Source organism: Cololabis saira, chromosome 2 (assembly GCF_033807715.1).
Source record: "Cololabis saira isolate AMF1-May2022 chromosome 2, fColSai1.1, whole genome shotgun sequence".
Classification (NCBI taxonomy): domain Eukaryota; kingdom Metazoa; phylum Chordata; class Actinopteri; order Beloniformes; family Belonidae; genus Cololabis; species Cololabis saira.
Window position 1 is genome coordinate 4,996,870 of NC_084588.1, and position 22,400 is coordinate 5,019,269.

At 44.1% G+C, this 22,400-nt stretch overlaps 1 protein-coding gene across 1 annotated transcript in view; it reads left to right on the forward strand.

The window, feature by feature from the left end:
* Positions 1 to 18,946, forward strand: part of hsd11b2 (hydroxysteroid (11-beta) dehydrogenase 2) — a 33,312-nt gene extending 14,366 nt beyond the window's left edge. The window contains exons 2-5 of the mRNA XM_061736516.1: positions 5,091 to 5,303; positions 11,568 to 11,753; positions 14,083 to 14,220; positions 14,565 to 18,946. Coding sequence (XP_061592500.1) covers positions 5,091 to 5,303; positions 11,568 to 11,753; positions 14,083 to 14,220; positions 14,565 to 14,986 — 959 coding nt within the window. The 3' untranslated portion in view covers positions 14,987 to 18,946. The remainder of the gene's footprint in view (positions 1 to 5,090; positions 5,304 to 11,567; positions 11,754 to 14,082; positions 14,221 to 14,564) is intronic.
* Positions 18,947 to 22,400: the final 3,454 nt, after the last annotated feature.

The following is a 22,400-nucleotide window of genomic DNA, read 5'->3' on the forward strand; positions in this document are numbered from 1 at the left end:
TCCCTGATTTGAACAAACCCAGAGCTGCTGGAAATTGTTACAGTTCAGGACATTTACATCAAGTAAAACCTACAGATATAACACCTAAAATAGTTCACAAAACAACAAAGTTGTGATTTTTCTTTTGTTTTTTGCAAGAGTCACTATTTTTTCATATAAAACTACAACTGTCTTAACATGAAATCACAACTTTGTCCTCATGAAATTGCAAAATCTTTTGTCATAAAATGTTTTTTATTTTCTGTTTTGTCATAAAAAGACACGTTATAAAACCTGAAATACTGAAATAAGTAAACCAAATCAGTTTTATGGTTTGGTTCCTTGGAAACCCCATTGACACAGGTCTGTCTATCCAAACATTGGTCTTCAAAAACCTCTGAAACTCTCAAACCTCATGGCAGTGGCTCGGGGGGGGGGGCTCGGGCGGGGGGGCTGTGGCTAGGGTGTCTCCGGGTTTCCCGGGGGAGGCTGGGCCGTGGGCGTGGGGGTCCCGCTCGGAGGGCCCGGCCCTGCCTGGGTGGGGGGTGGCTGTCTGCGCTGGGGGGGCATTGCTGCCTTGGTGCTCCATCGCTGGGCGGGGGCCGCATGCCCCTGCGTCTGTGGGGACTCCGTGACCTTTGGGGTGTCCGCCGGGGTGGCCCCGGGGGGGCGGGGGGGGGTGGGGCCGGGTCCGGGGATCGGGCCTCCCCTGGCCGGTGGGTGCGTGGGCGGGCGCGGCGGCGGGGTGGCACCATTCCCAGGTGTCTATGTCTTATGTTGTCAGTATGAATGGGGGGATGTTGGACCGGTTCCCCCTCCGTCTGGAGGCTCCGGCGGCGCCGAGGGTGCCCGTGGAGGTACGGTGGGGCCCTGGCCCGGCTCGGAGGGCTGACCCCCGTCAACTGGATGGCCGGTGGGGGAGCGTGGGCGTCTTTTCAGGGCCGGCTCTGCTGGTCCTGCCTCCTAGCTTCGGCCTCTGGTCCCCCTCCTTCCCCCCCTTACACGATGCATACGCACATAGGAGGAGAAAAAAAGAAAAAAAACCTCTGAAACTCTGTTCCACATCAGGAATATCAGTCCTGGTCCAATAGATGGTGAGACGTTCTCAGATGGATGTCTAGGGTGTCCAGGTTTTAAACACATAAACCAGACAGATATGAGCTCTAAAACTGGAAGATTTAGTCAGATTTCTGTTGTTTCTCTTCATTTACTCAGCTCTGATAATATTAATACTTAACTTTACATTTCTGCAGGGATCTCACATGTGTTACCTTTATCTTGATACCAGATTTATTTAAATTCACCTGTAGTTGGTGAAATACAGTCATTTTAATTTGGACATAAACGGGCCTGGATGTGTCGAAGCCTGTTCCTTCCGGGCCTTCTTACGGTCAGGTGGATGTGTTCTCTGGGCTTTGGTGTGTGAATGCGGCGGATGTTTGTTTAACCTACACCCCAGGGACCAGTTCAGATCCTTTGTCTAAATCCTGAAGATGTTTTTGTTCAACCTTCAAGTTAACTGAGGCACGACGGCAGCTCATTCAAAACCTGCCAAAAACGGACTGTGTTTGACTTTCGTCGGCAGTCACAGATGCCATGATTTCAGGACTAAAATACATGCGTGCACATTAGCTGTCAGCAGGTATACAACGTCTTCAAGCTCACACATGCACAAGTTGGACTGGGGCTCACCGCTGGCATGAATGCAGTCCACCTCAGTGAATGAACAGAAGCAGAACTAAATGATCTAGACCAGCAAACTGCCAGGAAAAGGTCTGCACACCTGCTGCTGATCAGCTCATCAATGATGATGATCAGCAGCACCTTCCTACGCACTTAAATCCTGCTGAAGCAATCAGGAACTACTGAGGCCACGTTTCCACATAGCCGTGTATTTACAAAAACGGATATTTCCCCCTCTACGTTTTGAAAAACCATCATTTACACAAACCTGCATAAATAAGCTGTTACGGTGCTATGAGCAGCCAAACCTACAGGGGGCAGTGTAACAAGAAGATAAAGTCATGCTAGCCAATCAGAATCCTGGAAAAAAAAAACAAGAAATGACACGTGTAACTTCCAGTTACTTCCAAGATGAACGAGAGTCTTTCGTTTGGAGTGACAGAGAAGTGGAGTTACTTTTAAGTGTGACATTAGAATATAAAACAAGTAAAATAACAGACAATATTGACGGTGGCCAAACAGATTGTAAACACAGGTCGTACACATGATGATGGTGATGTTTCTGTCGCATAACGTGACGTTCTGAAGCCTAATGGCGCTTTGATTCTAGTACCTACTCAGCGTGACTCGTCTCACCTCCACTCGCCTTGCCCTTGTTTGTTTTTAGACACCCAGATGAAAAGTAGGAGGTTGGAGAAGCTGCTGTGACGTATTTGATTGTGTATCTAAACGAAGAAGACAACAACACTAAAGATGTAGAACCTGGAGGAGATGATAAATGTGCTGCTGCGTCTTTGTCTTGTGTTCCATATCAAGTTAAAAAATGAGAGCTCCTACCTAAGCTACAGTCCTGGGCATTGCCATCCTCTACCAACCCCGGGAGTTCCTGCACTGAGCTCAAGTCTCCTCCTTAACCTGAGAAGTGAGCAGGCCGCTTCTTTTCACCAGGCAGGGTGGGGCTTCTCCGGCCAGACGTAGCACGTGGAAGGATCACGCACAATCAGTGGGATCCGTTGCAATGCATATATGTGAATGATAAAAGTAAATTGCACATTTGTCTAAGGAAATATGAGGTGTTCCATGAAATGTTTTGTAAAAGGAATGTTCATTGAATTTCAACATTTTCCTAATGTTCTTGCGCTTTTTTACACCAAAACAAAGGAAAGACATGATATTTTGAGTGCAACTTCCATACATGCTATAATATATATAGCACATGCTATAATATTATACTGTATGGTATAATTTTAATGGCCCGGCCCACTTGACCATTTACCGAGGCCGTATGTGGCCCACAATGTGAAATGAGTTTGACACCCCTGGTGTAAACGAACGGCCAAAACGCATGAAAACACCACTGTTTTTGCTACGTGTAAACGGGGGCCTTAAATCCTGCTGAAGCAATCAGGAGGTACTGAGTATTACACAGATATTTTTTCCTTTAAATTTTGAGCCTGTAAATGTCTTGAACAACTGCACTTGTTTTAAACTGTTTGAGGTCAATTACCATGACCCGGTGAAACTGGATACCCCCCCCTGGTCTTTGGGCTCCGCGCTCGTATAAACACAACCGAGTTCAGAACCTGCTGGCAAGCATACCCGTCCTCAGACGGTTGGGTTTGAAATCAGCTGTTTCTGCTGAGTGGACCTGAGCCGTGGGGTTTATTTCACTGTCTCAGGATGAGTGTCTGGAAGTCCTCCAGGAACATGGTGGGGCGTCGTGCCAGCGCCTCAGCACTCTCGCCAGCGGAGCTCATTCAGACACCCGCCGCACAAAAGAACAACCAGAACAGCGAGTTCTGCTGCAGATCAGGTTATAGGAGTGTGCAGTACGTGACAGAATCCCTGGTGGTGTTTATAAGGGACTCCCCGGGGCTTCTGGGAAAACATACGGGGGTGTAAACACAAGAGTTTTGCGGTTTGTTTCTGTCAAAGATGGATGAAAGTATCAAAGTACACATGTTCCCGTAGAAACCTGCTCAATGAAGATGAGTCACCGCCGCTGTTCAGACTCAGCTTGTCCCGATTTATCTCTTCCTTTTACTTCCTTTTAATCACATTCGGTTTGTCTGTACAGAAAATATCTCAAACCAAAGACAGCCGTTAACCACAAAAGGTTAGACAAGTATCTGGCTTGATTAAACTTTAACTGTTACTCAAGTTAAATTAGGTTGTCTGGCTTCAGTAAACGGTAACTATTAATCAAGTTAAAGACCTATTATGAAAAACAGGTTTTTTCTTGCTTTAACATATATAAAGTGGTCTCCCCTCAGCCTGCCAACTCAGAGAAGGAGGAAAGCAACCACATTCTGCAGTGTCTGTACAGCCGCCCGGGTGAGCCATACGTGGTGCTCCCATTAAAACCTCATTAAAACACTGCTAAAACAGCGTTAAAAACATGCTTTTACAAACTGACAGTAACAAACAGTACGTTGCGCGACAAAAACTCATAATTTAGCCACTATAAAAAAGAATAATTTATACATAATAATAATGTCATAATCCGTGTATATATCACGACCACGGATCCCATTGACTTTGCATGGTACAATATCCGTGGTGCTCACACGGAATTATACCACTTTCCGTGTTGGTACCACGGAAAATAGTGGTGAGAGGTCGTGGGCATTTCACGGATTTTTGTGAGATCAGGTTGTTAAATAAAGTTACCTGACTTCAGTAAACGTTATCTGTTAATCAAGTTAAATACATTTATCTGGTGTCAATAAACAGTAAATGATAATCAAGTTAAATAAAGTAATCTGGATTCAGTAAACAGTTACTTTTAATCAATTTAAAAAAAGTTATTTGATTCAGTAAAAGTTATCTGTTAATCAAGTTAAATAAAGTTATCTGGCTATGGTAAACGGTAACTACTAATCAAGTTAAATAAAGTTATCTGGCTTCAGTATATGTTAACTATTAATTAAGTTAAAAAAGTTATCTGTCTTTAATAAACAGTAAATGATAATCAAGTTAAATGAAGTTATTTGGCTTCAGGAAACGTTAACTGAAAAGATAAATAACGTTATGTGGCTACAGTAAATGTTAACTGATTATCAAGGTAAATAAATTTATCTGGCTACAGTAAATTTTAATCCGTTAATCAAGTTCAATGAAGTTATCTAACTTCAGTAAACGTTATCTGTTAATCAAGTTCGATAAAGTTATATAGCTTCAGTAAACCTCAACTGATTATCAAGTTAAGAAAAGTTATATGGCTACAGTAAACATTAACTAATAAGTTAATTAACGATATCTGGCATCTTCCACAGGATCCGGAAAGTAAAGTCAAAGGCATTTTCAATTTTTTGGAGTGGTTCACAACTCAGTTTGACTCGTGCCAGTGTCTTTTGCATAAAGTCACGCAATAAAATGAAATGAATATTTTTCCCGCTTCCTGCTGACCTGGCTCTGCTTCCCTGCAGGCTGTGACTCTGGCTTCGGGCACGAGGCCGCCAAGCGTCTGGATGCCCTGGGCTTCGAGGTGTTTGCCACCGTGATGGACCTGACGGGAGACGGGGCCAGGGAGCTGTGGAGGACGTGCTCTCCGTCCCTGTCCCTGCTGCAGGTGGACATCACCCAACCCCAGCAGGTCCGGCAGGCGCTGCTGGACACCAAGGCCAAGCTCGGCCTCCGAGGTGACGTTCGTTCTCATCTACAGTTATATAGTTATATGTAGATATGTCCATATATAGATTTATAGTCATTTTTATGTATATAATTGGAGGTAAATATATGAACCAGTGTATATAGCATATCTACTCATATAGTTATTCAAGTATATTGTTATACCATTGCTGTCTATTGTTCTCTATTACCTTGTAGTATCTTAAAGTAATGATAATGTAATACTATACATTATAGTTACTTCTATTAGTACCCCTAAAGGGACACGGATTTTTTTTATATATATAATGAGTTTTACGCGCGCGTGTGAAACCTTTACGCGCGCGCGTAAAACCTTTAAGTGAGCACGTAAAGTTGTTTACTTGGAAGCAAAGTGGTAATGTCCTTATAATGAAGTCCCAGGTTCAAATATAGCTCAGCTAAATCCTGTAATGTCATTTCCATTCATAAACAGAGCAGGGCGCAACTGGAGGGTCTCCTGTTCCAGCAAAACTCCCATGTATTTGTTTTTACACGATCACGTAGAATAACTTTTAGGCGCTCACTTATAAATTTTGCGAGAGCGCGTGAAACCTTTTAGTGAGTGTATAAATGTTTTACGTGCTCACGTAAATAACTTTACGTGCTCACTTAAAGGTTTTACGCGCGCACGTAAAAGTTTCATGCACGCGCGTAAAACTCATTATGTACTGTATATAAAAAAAAATCTGTGTCCCTTTAGAGGCTCCGTAACATACATACATACATAGTAGCACAACTAAATGCTGGGTGTTTGTTTTTTTTCTTTTGTTTGCCTTGATTTGTTTTGATTTTGACTATATTTACATATAATTGAGTATTATACCCAGAGCCGGATTAACGCAAAGGCAAACTAGGCATGTGCCTAGGGCCCGATTGAGAGGGGAGGGGCCCATACAGCGGGACAAAAAAAATGTTTTTTTTTTTTTTTTTTTTTTTTGTCTGCACACATATTAATGGTTGATAGCATGCCGGTATAAACCTAAGGCATATATATATGTGCATTATTACTATATTTAGTATACATACATACAGTATATATAAGCATACATACGCACAGGGCCGCCGCAAGGGGTGTGCGAACCGTGCGACCGCACGGGGCCTCGCGCCCCAAGGGGCCTCGCGCTATGGGCGTTTTTTTTTTTCTTTTTTTTTTTTCCTTTTTTCCCTTATAAATATCAACAGTCACGTTCCATTACAGACCTAAATGTGTACTAGTCTGTGCATATCAATAAATATATGTGCAATGATGACGCGTGTCTGTTGTTCAATACAACTGATCAGACCAAGTGCAGACACAAGCTGCTCTGATCCAGACGGGTGGAGTTGGAACAAACTGTCACACAATGTCGAGAGAACGAGACAGATTCAGGAAATTTCCATCAGGGGATGAAAAAAGAAAAAGACGAAAGAAAATGGAAGAGTGCCTGGCTCGTTTGATAAATTTGTTACAAAAATCACCAATCGGACCGGGTCTTAAGCAGCCGTGGGGCCCCGCGTCGAGGCAAGCCAAATGATGCGGAGGCAGGGGAAGGTATCCAGTAGTTTGCTAATTGGAGAGTTAAAATTGCGCATACAGACACCCGATCCGACCCGAAAAACCCCAAAATTTTGCGCGCGCTCGCTATGCTCACGCGCGAGGGCCCCCCCCGGCCATTTTGCACAGGGCCTCGCAAATCTCCCAGATGTGTCTGCATACGCATACACATACATACATATACACATACAGACATACATACTACAGCACACTTTGTCTTACTGCAAATTTTATTGGTCTTTGTAGATTTGACTTCTTATTTAACTATTCAATTTAATCAACACATTTAATTAAGATTTTCTGCAAAATGCAATAGCTTAAAACATTTATATTATTTTACTCTGTTTACATAGCAATGCTGACACCTATTGGTGATTTACTGGTACTAATACCTTAACAATGATACTCGCAATCGTTAAGATAAGGATAATTTAATAGCATTTAATAGAGCGGTGTAATAACGTATAAATAATAATCTGATAGATTGTTTAATATACAACACATGACTTATTTTGGAATACAAAGAACCAACTTGACTATGCTATGTAAAATGTGAATTAACTTTTATTAGTAACTTTGGTAAGTTTAAGATTTCAATTCATAAATAACATCGATGGAGGGGGGCCCAAAAATCACAGTCTGCCTAGTGTAGTCCATTTATTTAATCCGGCTCTGATTATACCACTGTATGGAACAGTTATTAAAGTAGTGGTGTTTCATAAGAAAGCTTATTGAAACTCTTGTTATATGTAAGAATGTATGTAAGATTCAGGGTTAGGACTGGATAAGTGTTTACTTCATTCCTACTCCGTTTGGAACATGTTGGTGGATCCGTGAGGTCTGACCAAGTGCTATACATATATATGTACATATATATTTGTATTCTATTTTTTTTACTTTTTTGTACTCATGCATGTTTTCATGCATGTTCAAAATAAAATCTTCATGTCTTCAAATCTTCAAATTCTTCAAATTTTCAAATCTTCATCTTCAAAAAAATCTACATGGATGAGATTCTTCCACGATCATGTTCAGGTTGAAACACAAGTTTAAATGATGTCAGACTGTGAGGCCACCTCCAGGGAAAAGAACATTTTTCTCCTAAATATTTCACCAGTTTAAATGCAAAGACTTTTCTCCTAAAATTAGAGCATTTTTCTTGTCATACTAAAATACATTTTTCACTTTTCATTTTTTGTGGCTCCAGACATATTTGTTTTTTGTGTTTTTGATCCAATATGGCTTTTTCAACATTTTGGGTTGCCGACCCCTGATCTAAATGGACCAGTTCAAACCCAGTGTAGCTGCTCTGAAGGAGGCGGGGAATGTAAAACCGTTCCTGCAGTCCAACATACTGGTTCTGCACCGGAGGGGGGCGTAAAAGATGAGTGATATGGGACCAGTTTCAGGGTTTGGAGGCCGTCTGAGGGGGTCTTGTGTTTTTGCTCCTGCTGGTTTCCTAACGACCTAATCTGAGATCTGGCTGCTTGTCACCCTCAGTCGTACAGTGTGTGTGTGTGTGTGTGTGTGTGTGTGTGTGTGTGTGTGTGTGTGTGTGTGTGTGTGTGTGTGTGTGTGTGTGTGTGTGTGTGTGTGTGTGTGTGTGTGTGTGCAGTCAAATGGCTCTCCCAGACCAGTGTACGTGATTTGTGAGTTTCCAATCTTGTGCAGACATAAATCTGCGTCCTTGCTGCAGACTCTCCTGACTTCTGAGGACAGATCAGAATCACGTCGGCTCATTAGAGTTCAGCACAGAGCGGTTTGAGGTTGGGGGCCATTGGGGGGGAGTTTTCCGGGAACCATCCAGGAAGTGGTCAGACCTCCTGCTCTCAGGAACAAAGTCAGACCTCGCTTCTGGAACATTCTGCAGATCACTTTAAATCCTCAGTTACAGAGGAATTCAGATGTTTGCTGCAGCTGCAAATTTCCTCAGCCGATGTCCTGAAACGTCCTCCAGACATCTCCCAGCTGATTGGACAAACTTTCCATGGGAATTAACAGGAATGTACCCACGTCAGACGGAAGCACCACCTCCTTTAATCCTGATTTTGGTGTGAAATCAACATAAAATGATCTTACTGTAGTGGGTCTTAGTATTAGACAGAGAACTTTTTCTCTCTACCATCGTTTATGTATCAAAACTTAATGCCAAAAAGAGGGGGGAAAATCAAAAGGCCAATATAAAGTACCGCTTTAACGCTTCCATAGGATTTAAGGGTTTCAGCCAGGTGCTGCTGATCATCATCATTGATTAACTGAGTATCACCTGATGTGCAGACCTCTAGAAAAGCAGATGTTTTGCCAGTATGCTGGCAGGTGTCGTAACCTGCACCATGAAATAAAGACATCAGCAATGGTATTACTGTTAGAAGCAACTGTAGCTACACGTCAAACTGGAGAAGGTTATGTAGCTATTTCTGCACTATCTGGAGTTCAGCGTTCTACAGTGAGAAATATTTGTCACAGGTGGAAAATATTCATGGCGGTTGTAAGTCTTAAGTTCAGACCCTACAATTATTTTGATCCGGGTTGATCCACCGCATTACGGTTTAAGTTGAAAGGACCCAAATGCAGGAGATGAGGCAGCAGGAGTCTGTCTGTTAGGTACTTTATTGGGCAAAAAGCGCTGCACTTGCAGTAATACAAACAAAATGAAAAAGGAGTTCACTGCAAGAATAAAGAAAACTCAAAAATCATCCAGTTAGAAAGGTAAACAGATTAGAAGAAGGACAAACAAACCAGCCAAGAGGACATGAAAGACTGTAGAAGTCTGAAGGATCTCCCGTAGAGGTCTGGAGGATCTCCTGTAGAGGTCTGGAGGATCTCCTGTAGAGGTCTGGAGGATCTCCCGTAGAGGTTTGGAGGATCTCCTGTAGAGGTCTGGAGGATCTCCTGTAGAGGTCTGAAGATCTCCTGTAGAGGTCTGAAGGATCTCCTGTAGAGGTCTGGAGGATCTCCTGTAGAGGTCTGAAGGATCTCCTGTAGAGGTCTGGAGGATCTCCTGTAGAGGTCTGAAGGATCTCCTGTAGAGGTCTGGAGGATCTCCCGTAGAGGTTTGGAGGATCTCCTGTAGAGGTCTGTAGGATCTCCTGTAGAGGTCTGGAGGATCTCCCGTAGAGGTCTGGAGGATCTCCCGTAGAGGTTTGGAGGATCTCCTGTAGAGGTCTGGAGGATCTCCCGTAGAGGTCTGGAGGATCTCCCGTAGAGGTTTGGAGGATCTCCTGTAGTGGTCTGTAGGATCTCCTGTAGTGGTCTGTAGGATCTCCTGTGGAGGTCTGAAGGATCTCCTGTAGAGGTCTGAAGGATCTTCTGTAGAGGTCTGGAGGATCTCCTGTAGATGTCTGAAGGATCTCCTGTAGAGGTCTGAAGGATTTCCTGTAGAGGTCTGAAGGATTTCCTGTAGAGGTCTGGAGGACCTCTTGTAGTGGTTTGAAGGATCTCTTGTAGTGGTTTGAAGGATCTCCTGTGAAATTTGTTTCTGCACTCCAACTATGCAGCAGCAAGAATGAGACACAAGACAGAGAGAGGTTAGATTCAACAATCTTATTACTTGTATAAGGAGTAGTCAGGCAGCTTAACATAAGTGTCAGCTTCCTCCTGGCTACTGAAGTTAATACAGACGTAAGCCATTTATAGATATATACTCCATAGTTACAAATCAATCATATTGAAAGCATTCAGTTGTCTCCAAGGTTTATCTGATTAAATCATGACTACTACTGTGACAATCAATGGAAGTCTATGACTACTACTGTGATAATCAATCACAGTTTTCTAGTTATATTCAATAGGGCAAGGGAGACTCTTCCAACACTCTTCTAGTTAATTCCATAGGTCAAAAGTTGCTTCCAACACTCATCACCGTATTTTTCCACTTGTAATGCTGTGAGTATGATAGTTACAAACATAAAATATAGATAATTTACATACATTTTCATAACACCTGTAGAGGTCTAAAGGATCTCCTGTAGTGGTCTGGGGACCTTCTGTAGCGGTCTGAATGTCCTGTAGAGGTCTGAAGGATCTCCTGTAGAGGTCTGAAGGATCTCCTGTAGAGGTCTGGAGGATCTCCTGTAGAGGTCTGAGAGATCTCTTGTAGTGGTCTGAAATATCTCCTGTAGAGGTTTGATGGATATCCTGCAGAGGTCTGAATGATTTTCTTTAGAGGTCTGGAGGATCTCCTGTAGAGATCTGAATGATCTCCTGCATAGGTCTAAGGGATCTCCTGTAGAGGTCTGAAGGATCTCTTGCAGACGTCTGAAATATCTCCTGTAGAGATCTGAGGGATCTCCTCTAAAGGTCTGAGGAATCTCTTGTAGAGGTCTGAATCATTTCCGGTAGAGATCTGAAGAATATCATGTAGATGTCTAAAAGACCTCCTGTAGAGCTCTGAACCATCTCCTGTAGGGGTCTGAGAAAAGAGAAAAGCAGCAAGGATCTGCAAGGATCTGTATTTTAGCTGCTTCTTTTACAGAAAATCTGTTTGTTTTAGTGTAAAAATGCTGCAGGGACTTCCTTCAACACAACAGATGAATACAAGCTGCTGCTAAACGAAGAGTGTTGCTCGTTTAACTCGCTGGTTAAAGCTTCAGTTCAGGAATTAGCTCCAGAAATTATACACAGCTGCTTCAGGAATTACCCAGTCTCCTCCAGAAGCACGTTCACCAAGCATCAACATGCCACAGGATCTGACCGTCGAACCGTGTTTGTGTGTTTTCAGGTCTTTGGGGTTTGGTGAACAACGCCGGGGTGTGCGTGAACTTTGGAGACGCAGAGCTGTCGCTGATGTCCAACTTCCGTGGATGCATGGAGGTTAACTTCTTTGGCACCCTCAGCATGACCAAGAGCTTCCTGCCACTGCTGCGACAGGCCAAAGGACGCATCGTGAACATTTCCAGTCCGGCCGGTGGGTAGCACACACCTGATGTAGAACCATGACGTCGGGCTAACCCTTGTACTGTCTTTGGGTCAAAATGACCTAATTCTCCTTCCTTCTTCCCTTCCTTCCTTCCTTCCTTCCTTCCTTCCTTCCTTCCTTCCTTCCTTCCTTCCTTCCTTCCTTCCTTCCTTCCTTCCTTCCTTCCTTCCTTCCTTCCTTCTTTCCTCCTGCTCTCTCAGAATCAGAATCAGAAAAAGCTTTATTAAGCTTTAAGTCAGACATAAATCAGACGAGAGAACTTGACTCCGGTTCACACAGATGGCGCTATTAACACGGACGCCATTTTTTAGAGGAAGGATGACACCGGGATGGAGGAGGAGCGAAAAAAAAGGCATCTTCACACTGTGTATTAATACCTAGTGTCAAGGTGGGGTGGGGGGGGGGGGGGCGGTCCTGTCACAGTACATCCAAGTGAGGGCCGCGGCTTCGTGGCGCTTGAAACCCGGAGACTGTTGGGGGGGGGGGGGGCGAGGAAGGCGTTGAGTTGAGGGAGGTGTGTTTATCAGTAAGTGTATGTGTAGCGATGAGTCCTTGAACTTCGCTCAGAGCTGCTCTCAGCCAATGTCCTTGATGTTATCAGGTGGCTTGGTACAGTTCTGAAAACAGGGTCCGCATATGTTCGTGGGAGAGGGGGGGGTTAGTGGGGGCAGAGTCATCTTGTTTACATTCCACCAGAAAGATTGTGACCAGGACGATCGGCCAAAATCGCCCTGTCAAGGCCAGATTATAGAATCAAAAATTATATTGCAAAAACAGGCAGCCTCAGTAATTTTCCGTCTGCCTTAAGTCTCTGGTTCATCAATGGCGACTCCAATGAGACGAATTTGTGATCAATTTCCGCCAAGCTGAGCTTCCAACTTCTCCAAGGTCTTATCCATCTTGCCAATGAGCTCAAAGACCACCACCAGCCTGCGATTCTGTTTGAGAATCGCATCCAGCTTACGGCTTTGCTCCCCCAACGTTAAAGTCTGAGCGTTGATCGCCTTGCTTGACCCTTCAGCCACGTCTGGCAGCTCTGAAAGAGCCAAAACAGCTGTCGACGACTTACGCGTTTGTCGGTAGACCAGGAATCCCCCTCCTCCGATCAAGAGGATAATCAAGAGAAATACTGCTATCATAAATCCAATTATGAAGGCATCTTCAACGTCCTTGACAGACAGAATCGCCAAGCAAAAAGGTTTCCAGTATTTGTAGGAATCCATTGTGTATCCAGCAAAAAATGTCCCATCGGGGCAAGAGGGCTCCCTTACCCCCTGGCTTCTTGTCGCAAAAATTTGGTCAATTGTGCTGAGAGACCAGTTAATCAATTCCATGATTGTAGAGTTTCGGAGGAGTGAAAAGAAGAGACTCTGAAGACGAGACAAACAAAAGCAGTAGCAGGGCAGATAGATAAGGGAGAGGAGCAGAAAAAGCGTCCGCTTTCATCGAGAGCCAGAAGAAGGAGACTCTCCTTCCTACTTCCCATCCTCTTTTCTCCCTTCCTTCCTTCCTTGCTTCCTTCCTTCCTTCCTTCCTTCCTTCCTTCCTTCCTTCCTTCCTTCCTTCCTTCCTTCCTTCCTTCCTTCCTTCCTTCTTTTTTCCATTCCTTCCTTCTCCCTTCCTTCTTTCCTCCTGCTCTCTCCTTCCTTCTTCCCTTCCTCTTTTCTCCCTTCCTTCTTTCTTTGTTTTCTCCCTCCCTTCCTTCCTTCTTTCCTCCTGCTCTCTCCTTCCTTCTTCCCTTCCTCTTTTCTTCCTTCCTTCCTTCCTTCCTTTTCCCTTCCTTCCTTCTCCCTTCCTTCTTTCCTCCTGCTCTCTCCCTTCTTCCCTTCCTCTTTTCTCGCTTCCTTCGCTCTTTCTTTCTTTCTTTCTTTCTTTCTTTCTTTCTTTCTTTCTTTCTTTCTTTCTTTCTTTCTTTCTTTCTTTCTTTCTTTCTTTCCTTCCTTCCTTCCTTCCTTCCTTCCTTCCTTCCTTCCTTCCTTCCTTCCTTCCTTCCTTCTTTTCTCCATTACTTTCTTCTTTCTTTCCTTCTTTTCATTGTTCCTTCCTTCCTTCTTTCTTCCCTTCTTCTCTTCCTCCTTCCTTGACCCGAAGACAGCACAAGGGCTAAATAACCCACATTTGGGGGCGAGTGATGCTGATGGTGTTTGAAACCTGTGTCTGAGGGATGATGAGTTTTGTCTCAGAGCGGGCTTCCTTTGGATCTGTCATGACTGGGTTCAGGAAAACATACTGGGAGGTGTTTCAGACTACACAGCAGCAAGCGAGCTCATTGGTCAGTTTGAATGTAAAGTCAAGATGATATCATGTGTGCTCCCAGGTGACCAGCCGTTCCCCTGCTTGGCGGCGTACGGAGCCTCCAAAGCAGCTCTCAACCTGCTGACAGAAACGCTGCGTCATGAGCTGGAGCCCTGGGGGGTCAGGGTGTCCACCATCCTGCCTTCTTCATACAGGACAGGTGAGCACCACCCCCGCGTTACAGGACTTTCAAGAATAGTTATCTTAAGTTAGAGTAATGCTCATGATAGTCATGGTGACGATAATGGAGAATCGTTGGAGGGATGTTATACTACTTTTGTTGTTGCTATTTTGTTTGTCTGTTTGTAAAATAAATAAAAGAAAAAAAAAGAAAACAAATCCTGTCAATTTGCAGGGTGGGAATTGTCAAAAAAAGTTCTGTTTCAGAACACCTTCTTTGTATTGTCAGGAAACAGATTCAGATCCAGTACTGTACAGAAATACAGAAAGATGTTGTCTTGCTGGTTGCCGTGGTAACCCTGAGCTGTACCCCTACCCCTTCAGGTCGTACCTGTGACCACACCTACTGGGACGGGCAGCACAAGAAGCTGCTGCAAGGCCTGTCTCCGGCGCTGCTGGAGGACTACGGCGAAGACTACATGCTGGAGACCAAGGACCTGTTCCAGAGCTACGCCAAGCACGCCAACCCCGACGTCAGCCCCGTCATGGACGCCATCATCCAGGCACTGCTGGCGCCGCAGCCGCAGGCCCGCTACTACGCCGGCCCGGGCGTAGGTCTCATGTACTTCATCTACACCTACTGCCCCTTCAGCATCAGCAACCGCTTCCTCCAAAAACTCTTCGTCAAGAAGACGCTGATGCCACGTGCCCTCAGGAAGCAGTCGGGGCTGGACATGGATCTCCACCAGAACACCACCAACAACAACAACAACGAAAACAAGACGGAGGAGAAGATGCAGCTGTGAGCACAGTTGAGGACCACTTTTCTGATCTCTGTTCTGCATCAAAGTGGCTTCTGTTAGTCCCCCTGACACACTCCCAACAGAAGATGAGGGCACAGAAGCAGGTCAGGGGGTGGGCTCTGCTGCAGATTGGTCAGACAGGGACATTTCTTGCTTTTTGGGGACCCTAGTATGTAGGAGCTGTGTTTGGGGGCCACTCCCTAGCAGAGCTCCAAATCCATTAAGATGATCTGCAGCGATGCGTTCATCTGTTACACTTTGAAAAGAACACAGGCTGGATTTGTGTATTTAAAGTTCAAATTCAAGCTGATCGAGCAAAAAAAGCCCAACTTGAATTTAGCCAGGGCGAGCTGAGCTAGCGCAGCGTTGCGATAGGACCACCTGAAGACACTCTCACGTTGTAAACCGAACATTTGCAAGGAAAAGAAGTTCTGTCTGAGCTCACCAATCTTCAAGAGAAACACTTGATTTGTGAGTTGTTTTGCCTTTTAAAATCTCAACTTTTGATACAAAACTCTTGTGTGTCCCAACACAGATGGTGCATATCTAAGTCATGATGTAAGCGTTGTTGTTGATTTGTTGATGTGTCTACACTGACCTTGTAGCCGAGGGGCCATGTTTGGCTGCAGGGGCCTTGTGTGTGTGTGTGTGTTCTGTATGGACAGGAGCGGCCCGGTCAGCCCGGCGGCCCGGTCGGCCCGGTGGCCCAGCGGCCCGGTCAGTTAGCTTTTCATTACTCGGATCTGACAGGCGACTCATCACTCAGCATTTGCCTCCACAGTCAAAGACAAATATGTGAGGTCATCTGTGAGAACATCAAAGATTTTAGTTGTTATAGAGGATCTGCTTTGACGTCACTTCCCCACTGGACCAGCCCCCTTACTCACATTGAGTGGCAAAAACAGCTGCAACTAGTGGAGAAGATGGGATAACAACCGATTATGGGCTTAAATTAAAGTCAGTTGGACTTGACAGTGACCCGTACAGTTACCCCAAGAACCAGTGGTCCATGGACATTAATATTTGGTACAGTTACCAAGAACCAGTGGTCCATGGACATTAATATTTGGTACAGTTACCAAGAACCAGTGGTCCATGGACATTAATATTTGGTACAGTTACCAAGAACCAGTGGTCCATGGACATTAATATTTGGTACAGTTACCAAGAACCAGTGGTCCATGGACTTTAATATTTGGCCACGAATCCAGTTTCCTGATATTTATATGTACTTAATTTCTACACTGGGGAAATACATGAAGCAAAACTTGAAGGCTTACGAAAGTCTTGACGCTTGTCCGACTTCAAGCCAGGATTTGTTGTAGAAATTAAAGTGATGAGGACACCGAACTTTATGATTTAAAGCAGCACAATGTAACTTTCAGCTTTTGTTGAGTTTGGCGGCTCCTTTGGACAAAAGCGGAAGTGCTTTACAAGTAGTATCCACCTCAAAGTTACATAGTGCCAGTGAAGGCGATACAGACCCCTCAGACGATGACAGAGGTTCATTAAACCTGTTGGAAGTTGATGTACCATCACAATGACTCTGGAAATATGATATTAAGGTGGAAAAGTTACATAGTGCTGCTTTAACGTTAGCTACCCAAAAATCCAACATTACCTGATACAAAATGGGAACCACAAATCCACGTTTCGGTGCCTGGAATCCAGTTGTTTCTGTGAATTGCAGCAATCCATTTGTCTTTCTTAAGCTTATTTTTCGGCAGTCTGTAAGACGATAACTCTGATTTCTTGCTAAATCTATGAGTACAGTCGATCGCACAACAGCTCTTTCCCATTTTAGATGTTTTCCAGTTGCTCAAACTGAAAGTCTACGCTGCCACTCAGTCTTTCTGACACTCAGTCTTTCTGCCGCTCAGTGGGCGTAACCCGCTGTGAAGTCGCATCTGTGACGTCATGCGCATTCCCTCTATTACCAGTGAAAACCGCCCAACAAGGATGAAAAAAACGCTGTTTTTTGGGTGTTGTCTGACGTCACCAACGGTAACAATAAAGTCAGCCCGTTAAACCTGACTTCCCTGCAGCTGCCGAAGAAGCCTTCAGGCGAAGAAGAAACTCCTTACCCTTAGAGCTTCATCAGATACCAGCATTCATTAAGATGGTTTTGTCCAGCTCTGACATTGTTCTGTCGGTGCAGTTAAAGCAGAAAACTGCTGATACCCCCGTGGTGGATGGAAGTGTGACCGGGCTCCACCTGCTGCACCGCGAGTCACCACACAGGCGCTTCCACTAAACTCAACTGCTGTGTCCATCCACTTCCTGTTCTCACATTCCACTGACCTACAGGTGCTTCTGCATCACAGCAAGCAGGGAGCATAGCAGGATGGAATCCTTTCTAAATAAAAGTGCATGTTCATTTTGATTTGTTTATACTCGCCGAAGCAAAATACTGAGGCCCAATGACACTATTGCATGTGCATGTGTTAAATCAGGTCACTTCAGCATGCAACTCTTTTCATGTGGGCTGTAGTCGTCCATGTTCCAGACCAGATATCAGCACCACTCAAGGTGACAAAACTTGCTTAGAATTTTTTTGAAAATATCCATGTCTGTAGATATTTTGGTAAGTATGATACAGCTGCCACTCAGGAAGGGTTATCTTACCAGAATATCATCTACAGACATGGATCTTTTCAAAAATCATAAGTTTTGTCACCTTGAGTGGTACTGACATGTGAAATTTTGGGCTCTGGCCTATGGACTAGTAGTGACTCCAATATGGAGACTTACCAGCAGGTACAACTCCCAGCACCCAGCCAATGAACAAATGGTGACATGGACGGAACAAGCAAGCTCGGCAGTTGGTTGGAGCACATCGACCTTACCTCAGTTACCAAAAGCTACTGGAGTTTAGCTTCAAAGACTGGCTCATGCTAGCCAATGTTACTTTACGTTCAATCTGACTGATTCTGATCAGTTCATCCCTCTTTGTCTTGGCCATCCCATAGTCTGCAGCTTCATTTGCTTCAATTCAAGGCTCAAAAGTCAACGTTTTAGCAAACATTTTTGGACACTGGCATATTCCGCTTAGTCGGCAGAAGGGATGCTTGTGAATTGGAAGCTACAAATCACATGCTAACGTCAGCTTTGTGCGTACAGTACTTCCGATTCGCAGATAGTTAAACTGTGGAGAAGCTGAACCTGTCGTTGTGACACTGAAACCACGTTCAGCTAGGACCTCAGCTGCTGGTTAAACTGGAAATGTTGAAGTGTTAAAACACAGCTAAAGTAGCCACATGCTAAGTTAATTGGACGATTATTTTAGAAACAAGCAAGGTTGTCAGATTTCACAATAAAAGCAAAAACATGTTTCACCACATGAATTATTTGTAATGAACCAGCTGTTTACGATCGTATTTTTTTTTTATCATTATCAAAGTATGTAAATGTGTGTTTCTGGCCAAAAACAAACATCTCCTTCGTCTAAAGTTTTGACCTTTTCAAGTGAAACCAGAATTGTAGGGTTGCATTTTATGTTTTATTAAACTCAGCCAAACTGTTGTGCTTCTGTTTTAAAGGTTTGATGAAGAGAAATTAATCCATCAATGTATTTTTACTCATTTTGGTTTGAAATGAACACATTTCTATTTTCAAACCTCCAAAATGTATTGCCTCATGTTCAGGGATTGACCTGGTGTCCTCCTGTCAGTGTGTGTGTGTGTGTGTGTGTGTGTGTGTGTGTGTGTGTGTGTGTGTGTGTGTGTGTGTGTGTGTGTGTGTGTGTGTGTGTGTGTGTGTGTGTGTGTGTGTCTAAGTTCTGTAATACTGAAAGAACTCTTGCTCTGTTTCAGGCCACGTTTGTTCTCCTCTCAGACTATTTATGGCATTATCCTGATATCAACACTTTAACTGTGAATTTTGTACGAAAAAGATAAAGAATACGTAACACATGGAAGTGTTCACTTTGTTCATTTTTTGATAGAAATAAAGTTCTTGTTTAGACTTTGTCTCATGTTTCTTGTAAAAGGGTTCTACACATCCCTCTGTGACATATTTAAGTCCCATTTGAACGTTCCTCAAGGAAAGATGGTCCTTTTGTGCTCAAAATATGTCAAACACCTTGGGACAAGGTTTTCATATGGGCGGTCTCCGTTGGTAAACTGTAAATAACCCAGATAAATTATCTCAGCAACAAGCACCGACCATCTAACGTCTAGGTTGAGGCTCATGAGGAACTAAACTCAGTTGCAGTTCCTCAACTGGCCGTTAGAGGCTCCAACAGTGAGCCCATCTCCAATGACCTCCACTTTAGAGCAGAAACAAACATCTTTACATTCAGGAATAAAACAACCATTCTGATCTCAATCATTTGATTTCACATCCATGATGACTCTGAGGGGGGAATGTTTTTGTACCACATCAGGAAAATTCATATAAAGCATTACATTTATTTCTAATATGATTGACAGTCAGCTCAGACAATGGCTACCCATTATCACCTCCTCATCCATGATCATCGTACCACCGCGCTTAACATAGGAACCACCCATTTGTATCAACCAGGGTCGGCTAAACACAACGCTCATATTTGATTTCTCTGTCTAGTCGACATGTGTAACGGTTTATCCAAATAGAAACGTCAAACAGCAGCTCTGCAGATATTTCGGCCGAAGGAGCATGGAGCAAGGTGTTGTGGCAATTTATAAATTGCACAGAGTAAAGTCCAGGGGCCTCATTTATAAAAGAGTGCTTAGGATTCATACTAAAAGTGTACGTGCGCACAAAAAAATCCTGATTTATAAAACCGTGTGCACGCACATCTGCATGCAATGTTTTCTTTATAAATCACAGTCCAGCTGGAAGGTTGCGCATGTGAATTCGCCTCATATCCCTCTACATGCCCAGTTTTTACCATGAATGGGCAATGCAAACTACATGACTGTATTTGCATATAAATGAGCCTGCTGAGCATGTGCAGCGGCTTCCTGCAGTCTGTTTCTGCTGACGGAGACCAAGATCGAGATGTTGTGGATGAGGTGGAGGCCAGGAAAACCACATTATTTTGTGGTCACATTAGTGGCATCACTAACAAAAATAAAGCGAGTGAGCGGCAGCACGTCGTTCCTGCTGTAAACGCGGTGAGTGCCACGGACAGATCTGTGGCAGAAAAAAAAAGAAGTGGTTCGATCTGAAGGTGGAGGCCAAGAGAAGAGTGGCCCAGTGCCTCACGACAGGTGTCGTGCCAAAAAGTGATTACCTGCCAGAATCTGATTTCTGGCCGCGGGAGCGCGCACAGATGCCTGTTGAGCGATAGCGCTAAAACGTCAGATTTTTAGATTATGAAGCTCAAGAATGAGATCAAGTCATATTTAGGCAGAAACAACTTTTCATTAACTGTATTTGGCCTTCAATCAATTTTTGGCAGGTGAAAATACCTCTTTTGTGTTGTAATGGTCCTTTAAAAGAGTTAAAAGCAATCCTATGAGCATTAGTGTTTATATTATGAAGCTCAAGAATGAGATCAAATCTTTATGTAGAAACAACCTTTCGTTAACTGTATTTGGCCTTCAATCAATTTTTGGCAGGTGAAAAGACTCATTTTCAGGGGAGAAATCAGATTCTGGCAGGCAATCACTTTTTGGCACGTGTGTGGCCTGGGTTCGGGTTTCTTCCTTATCGACTAGGGTCTCTCAGGTGGCGGGGTTCTGCCCTCCCTCCTCCACTATAGTTGCAGTTCAGGTAAAACCTTGCTTTCACTTTGCACACACACAATTACGGACATACACACCTGCTCACTCACCTACATACTCACCCCACAGTTTTGGGGAACTTAATCGCAGTCATGGGCGTCAGTTTGATTTCAGAAGTGCTGGGGACATTTACCATAAACCTGAGTAAGGTTTGAAAAGTGCTGGGTACGAGCTACGCCCATTACTTCCGAATTGAGGTTTCATGATAAATAATAGGCATTGCATTAGATGATGCGTATTGACGCGATATTGTCCCCATATTAAAAGCCATCTGTGCGGTCTTATTTAGGTCGTCGGAAACATCATATAAATATTGCAAGCCTTTTATTATTTTAATATTGCTGATCATGGTTTACAGTTTAAGAAAACTCAAATATCCTATCTCAAAAAATTAGAATATTCTGGGAATCTTAATCTTAAACTGTAAACCATAATCAGCAATATTAAAATAATAAAAGGCTTGCAATATTTCAGTTGATTTGTAATGAATCCAGAATGGATGACATTTTTGGACTCCGGAAAAATAAAGGACTTTATCACAATATTCTAATTTTCTGAGACAGTCCTGTAAACTTGTTTGTGTCGTTGTGCTTGAACCACTTGGGAATATCCACGGTTACTTTGTGTTAACGGAGCAGCGGAGAGCAGCGTCTTGCTGCTGCAGGCACGCTGCTGCTGCCCGCAGTGACGGACACTGGTTGATTTATGGTTCCGCGTTGCACCAACGCAAAGCGTACGACGTAGGATACGCATGGATGCGAACGTACGGTATGCGACGCTGCGTAACCTACGCCGTAGACTACGCCGTCGATTTAACGCGGAACCATAAATCAGGCGCATTTGTCAGTTTTTTCAGACTTTTCGTCTTTTCAACTGAGCATGAAGACACATAAAATGAGGGTGCAATGCATGCTTATGCACCCTCGTAGAACCGGGCCTGCGGAACGCAACTTTTAATTCCCTCCCTCCAACTCCTACCTGGAGGTGAAGCCCGAGTCCTCCCCGCAGCGCTGTCTGTCATACAGATCTGGGCACAGACGCAGCAGGTCCTGTTGTCCCGCCACTAAGATTTTGCTGGCCTTAGGGCCAATCCCAATTCTCCTTCACTCGCCCTTCTTTTCTTCACTCGCACTTCTTTTCTTCCCTAAGCCCTAAAAAAGAAGGGGGAGATTTTAGGGCACTTGAGATCTAGGGCACTTGGCCCAGGTGCCTGTCCCATTTCTCCCCCTACCCCTCGTTTTCATCCCTACCCTGATCAGGAAGCTGAGAGCCAAAAGCTGTTTTAATTTCAGCTTTGGCGCTGTTAATATGGCACTTTATTAAGTTTTAATATTTTTTCAGGTATAATGGTAACCTTAAGATCCCCAACCGGGGCTCAGTTTATCCAAATAACGCCTGTTAAGAAATTTGACCCGATGTTTTCGGAGATGAGAAGAGCCGCCGACCCCGGGGAGCAGCCTCAGCTCACAGCCCGAGAACAGACGTGATCGCCGGGTCAGGCTGCTCCGTCAGCCCCGGGAGAGACACTCTCTCCCGGGACGCAGCTCTGTTGAGAATCACGCCGGCTGAAATAAATCATTTAGGAATATGTTGGTTTAATAGATGAAATCTAACAGTTGTAGCTACGCCTGTTAAGAGATTTGCTCCGAAATTTAGAGATTTCTGTCTGCCGGGTCCGGAGCTTGGGTCCGCGTTAAATCGACGCA